Here is a 9,365-nt window from a genome sequence, read left to right as displayed (position 1 = left end):
GGTCGAGCTTGAGTTTGCTCAAACTAATTCGACTGAAAAAGTCCCAGAGCCTGAAGCTGTTGCATCTACCTTAGTCGCCGCTGTGACTGACCCAAACAGTACCTTGAATATCAGTGTTGATGCCGCTTCCATCAAAGTAGTTGGTAAGTAAACACTGAGCATGCATTCCCTCCAAAGGATGTTATATATCTACCAGTCTTTGAGTTGGTGTGTGTCCTTTCCTGATCCCTTTTTTTTAATTGTTGGTATGATAATGAACATTCAAAATCCTAATTACCACAAAGTCCACTGTCACATTAGCAAGACTACTTCAACTGTGACACATTATTCAAATGTTGTAATGTGTTTTTTTGTTCAAGAAAATGCCATCTTGAAACCATTATTAATTTAGTCCATCTCTTTTATTCTTTAATGAAGAAACAACAACCACAGCTACAACAACCCCCGCTGCCCCAACGACAACAACTGCGGCCCCAACAACAACTGCGGCCCCAACAACAACAACTGCGGAGCCAACGACAACTATAGAACCAACAACTACAACAACTGGGGCCCCCACAACAACAACTGCGGCGCCAACGACAACAAATGTAGCACAAACAACAACCGTAGCTCCAACAACAACAACGGCGGCACCAACAACTGTAGCCCCAACAATAACAACTGCCGTCCCAACAACAAGTGCTGGGCCGACAACAACTGCCGGGCCGACAACAACAACTGCGGCCCCAACAACAACAACTGCGGCCCCAACAACATCAACTGAAGCTTCCGCAACAGTTGTGGTTCTCGAAACAAACTTGCAAGAACCATTTGTCGAAGAACTCAAAGATAAAACCAGCACGCAATATAAGAATCTTGCAAAAAAAGTCAAAGAGACGGTTAGTACTCACTCTCATTATTGTTTTTTTATGTTGCTAATGAAGTTTTTTGTTTAATTACAAGATCAATGCATCTCTTGTTCGTAAATTGTTTTTTCTTTATTCCTACAGTTTGATTTTATCTACAAGAAAAAATATCCCGATACCTTCCGTGAAACTGCCAACATTGATTTCAGGTATCATTTATTATGTTGAGAGTCCTACTTACTTTATTCACAATTTTTCAATTTCATAATGACTCAAAAAATATACTATTTCACATATTTCTATGTTATTAATGTTAATATAATTTGATACATTTGTTTTCTTTTATGATGCAGAGAAGCAACAACCAGAACACGAGCGGCAGTGACTAATGCATTGGTTGAGGTTTCTTTTGCTTCAACGAATTCGACTGAAATCCCACAGAGTCAAGATGTTGCAACAACCTTAGTTGCTGCTGTGACTAACTCGAACAATACCTTCAACATCACTGTTGATGCTGCTTCAATCAAAGTAGTTCGTAAGTAAATACTAAGCCTGCATTTTACTCCAATTGTTGTAAAGGGAAAGAAATATACCCCATGTCATTTGTTATTTATCTACAAAAGGTGTGTGAATTGGTGTGTCCTTTTCTGGTCCCTTTTTTGCAAATTGCTGGTTTGACAATGAGCCTTCAAAATCATAATTACCATAAAGTCCATTGTGACATTATCAAGACTACTTCAACTGTGACTTAGCAAAAATCTACTCATGTTGTAATAAGTTTGTTTGCTCAAGAGAATGCCCTCTAGCTACCATTATTAATTCAGTCCATCTATTTTTGTTTTTACTACATTAAATTTGACGACTGCCGCACCTTCAACAACTCCAGCGGCGACAACAACCACCGCGCCAACAACAACCGCCGGGCAGACAACAACCACCGCAGCGACAACAACCGCCGGGCAGACAACAACCACCGCACTGACAACAACCGTCGCGCAGACAACAACCGCTGGACAGACAACAACCGTCGCGCAGACAACAACCACCGTGCCGACAACAACCGCCGGGCAGACAACAACCACCGCACCGACAACAACCGCTGGGCAGACAACAACCGTCGCGGCGACAACAACCGTCGCGCAGACAACAACCACCGTGCCGACAACAACCGCCGGGCAGACAACAACCGTCGCGCCGACAACAACCACCGTGCCAACAACAACCGCTGGGCAGACAACAACCACCGGGCAGACAACGACCGTCGCGCCGACAACAACCACCGTGCTGACAACAACCACCGGGCAGACAACGACCGTCGCGCCGACAACAACCACCGTGCTGACACCAACCGTCGCGCAGACAACAACCACCGTGCCGACAACAACCGCCGGGCAGACAACAACCACCGCGCCGACAACAACTGCCGGGACAACAACAGTTACCAGTGCTGCAACTGCAACCACCACTGCAACTGCTGAGCCAGTTGTAACAAGGAGATTGACATTCAGATCTCAAGAGACATTTACGTCTGACTTGCTGGATCCAGAATCTGCAGCGTTTAAAACACGAGCCGCGTTGATAAAGTCAACAGTAAGTAATAGATGACAGATTGTTTCTTGTTTCTAAATTGACAGAAATAAGTGCCATTTTATTCTTTGTGTTTAGTTTTCGGATTCAAAACTTTTTAATTCACAGTAAATAGGACACAGATAAATGATCTGGTAGTCATTGATAACATTGGAATAGTGTTACTACTAGCAGTTGTAGTGAATTCAAAAAACAATGAGAAACACAAGCAAATAAAGTAAATGTAGTAACAAATGATTTCCTTTTATTTCTGCAGCTTGAACCTTTCTACCAAAGAGCATTTACTTCGTTCCGCAGCTTGATGGTGACATCATTCAGGTAATTTGTTCATGTTATGATGAAAAAAATGAAATCGTGAATTTATACGAATGAAACAATATCATGTTTTGTTGTTCCTTTTGCAGTAATGGATCAATCAACCAGAATACGGCTCTTACATTTTCATCAACATCTGCTCCTAATGGCACTCTGATTGGAAATGTTTTGGCCGCAGCAGCTTCAAACATTACAGCCTTCAACATTGACACCAACTCCATATCTGTGGATGGCACACGTAAGCAATATAGAATACTAACTAAAAATATATTACGGATTATTTTTACATTTTTAAAGCAATGTCTTCTTTTCTTTTCTCAACCATTACAGAAGTTTCAAGTGGAGTAAGCCACAAGATCAGTCTCGTCACTGCATCCTTCCTTGTGCTGATGTCATGGCTCCTGTCAAGCCAGCAATAGCACCATTGCTTGTTCCTGTTTGAATAGGCACCATGATTGCCATCACTGGCATGAAAAAAATCTTTTTCATTCTTTTTGGAGAAGCATTGTACAGCTTCAGATGAACTTATTATTTTATTTTGCATTTAGTGCACATATTTATGACAGTGGAATTGGTGTATGTCAATCTTAACACGTTTCTGGGTAGGAATGTGCAGGATCTTTAATCAAGCACAATGACACAGCAAGACAAATAAGTCACTGTTGTATGTTTTGTACTTGCAGGTGATTGGACAGCGATATTTAAGAGGGAACCTGTTGGGCAAGGCTCTTTCACCAGCCTCCAACCTGTCCCTGCTGCCAGGGTGTCGGTAGGAGTGAGAAGCCCTTTTTGTTTAATCATGTTTTCTGGTAGGGAGATCAGTAAGACATCTTTCTTTAGTTACTTTGTGTGGGCTAGCGAAGTTAGGTGATATGCACACATTGTTTTGTTTGTTATTTTGGGCCAGTCTCACTCTGAAGATAATTTATGACAGAGTTCAAAATAAACAACAATTGTACACCATAAACACTGCAGCATTGGTCCTAATTTGGGAGGTGGGGAGACTTGTCGGTATGTTGGGCCCGCGTGTGAGTATGCATGGGCCTGCTCACGTAATTCACTTCACAGTCAACCATTTTTTTAATTAACTTCCTGCTGGCATTAAATTAAGAGGGAGAGGCGGCGAGAGACAGACAGACCGAGGTCACTTGCGTGTGTGCGTTAGTCTGTATCAGTGTGTCTGTCAAACTGCAGTAACGAGAACAACTGTGTGTTGCCAAGGTTTCCATGGTGATGACTTCAAAGGGACTACAGTTCCATAGCTTAACATGGAGTTCATGCAGAGAAACACCTATCTAAATATCTCAAAACACAGATAACCGTAACTCCAATTGCTTCAATACCATTTATTGAGAGGAAGGATGACTCGATGAACAGATACTGTGTAAAAAAATGTGTCTCGAGTGGCGATTTAGAAATCAGGTACGATTGTATGAGGGAGATCTTTTTGGGAGGAGAATTAACATGAGGCCCTATGGAGGAGAGAGGTGAACTGAGTCCAATCCTGCCAAATAGATAAATTCAATCGACTCAAGTTTCCGACAAAAGACAACATTTTCTACCTTTATATGTATAAATTATGGTAGAAGAGTGAACATGTGGAGTGACCAGGTCTGACCAGGAAAAATAATTCAACATGAGTTTTATACATGAACAATTATTATTGATATGGTCACCCTTCCCCCCTCCTCTGCTCCTCCTCAAGTGTGCCATCAGACAGGCCTTGGTGCCTGTCTCACACCTGTTGATTGACTGCGGCCCTGAGAGCAAAGAGTGAGAGGCACAGAAAGAAAACGAAAGAAAAGAATCCAAAACAATATCAAGACCAACCTGTTATTGTTCATCCAGATGGCACCGATTAGACTAGAGGTCAAGACTAACTGAACTCTGTTCTGAAGAACTCTACATTTAAGAATACGGCACTTATGATACATTTCCACCACATTTTCTCGCTTAGAAGAAATAAAAGTATTGTAAGATATTTTTATAAATATATATATTTTATTATTATTATGAAATAGCTACAACTTTGTGATTCTGTTTAGGCCAGCAGAGAAGGCTTAGCTGGCCCTGACGGCCCACCACTGGTGTTACGTCCAGCTTGTGGACCGCCACAAAAGAGGGAAACACACACTAGGCTTTGCAGTAACGATCTTAAATTTATAAAAGTAAGTCAAGGTAACAAAGAAACAGTAGGTTGGTGAAGACGGACTGAAACGCTGGTGTTTGGGCAGGCGCCAGTGTTCCTGGCAAGATCTGCAAGAACACTGGTCAGGTTTTCGCAGTTAGGGGGATGACCCCTCAGCTTAACACAGCCAAGGACCTAAAAACACACAAGCACATATACACAGTACCAGGGCACTAAGACCAAGACAACATTCCTTTGAGTTCAAATCACACCTAAGGCCATCACACCAAGAGAAGCAACCAAACAGATCTTGAAATAACTATAAAGGCAGGCCCTGAAGCAAATCAGCACTGCTCGTTGTATCCAGTGAAGATAATATTAAAGGCTAATTCAGTCATTTATTTGCATTATGATTGATTGATGAATACAAAAGGCTTTTACATTTTTTGCATGACAGACGCTGAGGTTACCTTGATTAGGTGTTTCAGCTAATCAGAAATGGGTTTTAGGTGACCAGTAACAACCTGAAGGTTGCCAAATCCTCGTGTTTGATATCCAATGTCTTCCCTTCAGTCTTTATCAAAATAGCCCACTTTTGCACAAAACACTTAAGGCTGGCAACTATAAATAATTGTGCTACTTCATGATCAAAAATAAAGTTATGTGATGGTTAAAATGTGTTGATGATTAAAAGACCTTATTGCCTGTTTCCTAATCCACACCACTGTTTGGAATAGTTTTTTTTTCTATTGATTGTATTGATCAAAGTATTAATCTTTTCAACTAAATGTTTTTAAGTGAAATTGTAGATTCAAATTGGACATTTTCATTAGTGTCGCAAATCATTTATTCAATTCAGTAAAATGTCAATTTAGCTAAGGAGTCTCCTGTCACCTGTTTTAATTATATAAAACCATAAAGTTAGACATAATTGAGGGTGTGGTCGCTTTGAGTGACAGGTGGGTGCAGTCTCAGTTCACTCACCACTGACAGCTGTCTGTTCAGCTGCTCACCTGGTGCTCAACACAGTTCCACTGACAGTCTCCCGCATTGTCGTAATTATCATTACATGACAAGTAGCCTTATTATGGAATCACAAAACTATACAGATTCTTTAAAAAAACATATCTGTCTTCATTGAAAAAAACTTTTGATGAGGAGGTAAGCTAGCCGGATCCTGTCAGATCTGTCTCATGATCAAGGAGGGTTATCAATAGGGCAAAGCAAACAACTGCCCATGAGCGACAAAAGCCTCAGGTTGACTCCATGATCATTCCTGTCTGCAGAATGTGGTTAATCACAGTTTTTTAGGGAAATGTACACCAGTTAAGTACAATATCAACTCTGAAGGGTTCTCCGTCTTGTGGCCCTAGTGCGCAAATCATAGAGAACATCGAAATAAAATATCAATTAAGTAATTGGTTATTTCTTGTCTTGTTACCTTTATTAAAAAGCAAGGCAGTTTCTTATTATCCACACACACAATATAAATAACTTAATGTAATCTCTGAGATTATTCTGTATTTCTGTAAATCGGCGTCATTTATCTGCTGCAGTTTGCACACGGAAGCTAGAAAATACACACAAGTATTAATGTATATGTGACTTGTAAATGCTCAGACACAGGCTGTACAAAACCTCTTTCAGTGCCGAAGCTTCACTCTGTCTCAGCAGTTCACTCCCAAGTACAAAGACCCAGGCAACCACAACAGTGGAGAGGACATGCTGCGCACATGTAAGCTCAGTCACAACTGCCTTATTATAACTTCAGAAAACTTTATTACAACAATAATTTAGGTACAGGTGCAAACATGAAATTTGACCCTTGCATTTCAGCCATATTCAGCCTTTCGGAACAATGTGCTGAATGTTGCAAGTTCAATTTGCTTTGCCCATTCTTGACCTAGCCAATAGCCGTAGTGTCCCACTGTAAGATACACAATGGCTCGTAAAACTGTGGGCGACATCAGGAAGACTTTTTCACAGTTTATAGTCAGAGCAAAGGGAGGCCTTTAAATGTGGTTTGCTCCTCTCCACGCCTTTTCAGCTTGAGCACAAAATTGTCAATTTTAAATTCATGATCCATGATTTCGTATGGAGCCATGTTTCAGAAATGTCTCGATGTTAGATTCGTAACAAATAAGTAAAATTGATCTTTGAAATGAGGCTTGGTTTCACACTGATGGCACTTCTTTTGGCGATCACACAGGAGGAATGCAAATACTGCAGGATTAACGAAGAGAGGGAGTGCCATAACACTGAGCCAAGAACATTTGAACGTTTCCTCATATCTTTCTATTATGAGAAAAAACAATTAGGTCTTTATAAAAGAAAGGAGGATGGATGGTTTATATAAATAGCAGCGGTAAGCACCCTGGCAAGATGAAGGTCAAATTATAAATAAGAGCAATTATCTTCTATCATTTAATGATCAGGAGGGAGTGTCAGGACTTGGAGCAAACACTGTAAGCAAGCTACTTACTACCTACAGATAGGAAGCTCATGACTTATAATGGGCAAGTTTCAACTTTACCAAAAGTTAAAAATATAGTTATACTTTGATTGATCCATAAATCCATTTATTGGCATTCATCTAAGTACAAGGGGCGTTAATTCAAATGATATCATGAATAATGAATCTTATATACTGCTGGAAAGTACTGAAAAAGTGTGATATTGTAGCAAATAATCTTATGCTGTATCTTCTCTACTGGTTTTCTATCATATTATCATATTTTGGTCAGTATGATCATGAAACTATGGCTTTAAAGTACATTGTGTAGACTTAAAAAGGTCTAAAAAAAAGATCACATTTAACATATTGAATATTGAAGAAAACCTGTATTATCAACTGTAGTTTACTTGTTTTTATTTAAACAATATGCTGCAATTGTTCTTTTTTTCTATTGATATTGAAGGTAGAAAAAAAGTACTAATATATATTTATAATTCATAAATATGAGTGATTTAACAATATAACATTTACAAAATTGACACTTGCTTTAAAGCATATGAGGAAATAGAGATGATATTCTTTACTAATGTGTTGTACTTATCTTTGCTCCATTTCTGCGTCACTATCTTTATTTAAATCTTTGTTTTACTGGCATGATGGTAGAACTTCTTTCAACATTCATAGTGGTGGAATGCACCAGAAATTCACAGGACAAAAGAAGGAACTGTGCTATGATATTAAGCCAAGAAACTGTCAGTTTGATTGCAATTCACATTTTTAAAGTTACAAAATACATTTAAAAAAAACAACACCTATGAGTCACTAAGCTTCAACCCATTTCAATATAAAGGCCTTCATAGATGTGAACTGTCACATTAAGGGAAAGGTTTGCAACAGAATAGATGTGACCTTGACTGAATTATGAGACACTGAAATAGTTTAAAACATTAAGAGTAGAAAGAGAGGAGGAACTCATAACTTTTCATATCTTATCTTATCATTTTGGGTAAGTACATTCTTAATCTTATTTGTTTGTCCAAATGTATATGCACACTGGTGGAACTCTCGGGGTGGTAATCTCGAGTCACCTGGATATTTGATTTCGATGAAGAGGGCTATGAACCGATTACTAAAACAATTATCAATTAATCCTGATGCATCTAAATGTTTAGAGACATGATTTATTTTAAAAGAAATAAAATTGGCTCGATAGCAGCACCGAACACATAAACACAGAATTCAGCATGTTTTGAGTCATTTGACGTAACACAATAATAATTCACAAAACAAACACTATGGACTTCTTTTCAAACAAATCCTCTTGTTTAGACAATGAACATTCTGCTCTTGTGCAAAAATTACGCTTTCTGGAACAAGTGGTACAACTATACATTGATGAAGAGCACATCTACGGTGACACACAATTCTGTGCCAACAGATGTCGAGTTTACAGCCTGGCTCCTTTAAATCCAGATTGAAGTCTTTTCTGTTTGAGGTTGCCTTTAATTGAACCAGACTTAATTGCTGCAATTGCAATCTCACTACTGCATTTTATTTTTTTCAAACTGCACTGCAACTTTTATTCATTTTATTTTATTTTTTTCTTGACTGTTTTGATGTTTTCTTAACTGTTTTTAAATCTGACTATTTTAATGTTTTCCTAACTGTTTTAAAATCTGCTTTTAATCGGTTTATGTGAAGCACTTTGAATCGCCTTGTTGTTGAAATGTACTATATAACTTATAACTTTTTTGATTCTTATCTGCTCCATTTCTACATCACTGATATCTTTATTTATATAATTGTTTTACTGTCATACTGGTAGAACGTCTTTCAACATTCACCTTGGTGGAATGCAATAGAAAATCACAGGACAAAAGAAGGAGTGTGCAATGAAATCAAGCCAAGGAACTGACAGATTTAATACGAAAATAAAAGATATCTATAAGTTGTGTCATTAACCTTGTCACCCATTTATCACCCTTATTAACCCATTTCAATATCAAAAGCCTTCATAGATGTGCACTGTCAC

At 38.8% G+C, this 9,365-nt stretch overlaps 1 protein-coding gene across 1 annotated transcript; it reads left to right on the top strand.

The window, feature by feature from the left end:
• Positions 1-1,613: 1,613 nt before the first annotated feature.
• On the top strand, positions 1,614-2,326 carry LOC137792589 (probable ATP-dependent RNA helicase ddx42). The gene is made up of 2 exons (XM_068588327.1): positions 1,614-1,618; positions 1,735-2,326. Exons 1-2 carry the CDS (start codon positions 1,614-1,616, stop codon positions 2,324-2,326), a joined length of 597 nt encoding a protein of 198 aa, XP_068444428.1.
• The last annotated feature ends 7,039 nt before the right edge of the window (positions 2,327-9,365 follow it).

Source organism: Clinocottus analis, unplaced genomic scaffold (assembly GCF_023055335.1).
Source record: "Clinocottus analis isolate CAN_PGR_092001 unplaced genomic scaffold, fCliAna1.0.p SCAF_21, whole genome shotgun sequence".
Lineage (NCBI taxonomy): Eukaryota > Metazoa > Chordata > Actinopteri > Perciformes > Cottidae > Clinocottus > Clinocottus analis.
Note: the sequence above shows the minus strand (reverse complement) of the source record. Positions and strands in the feature narration are given on the sequence as shown.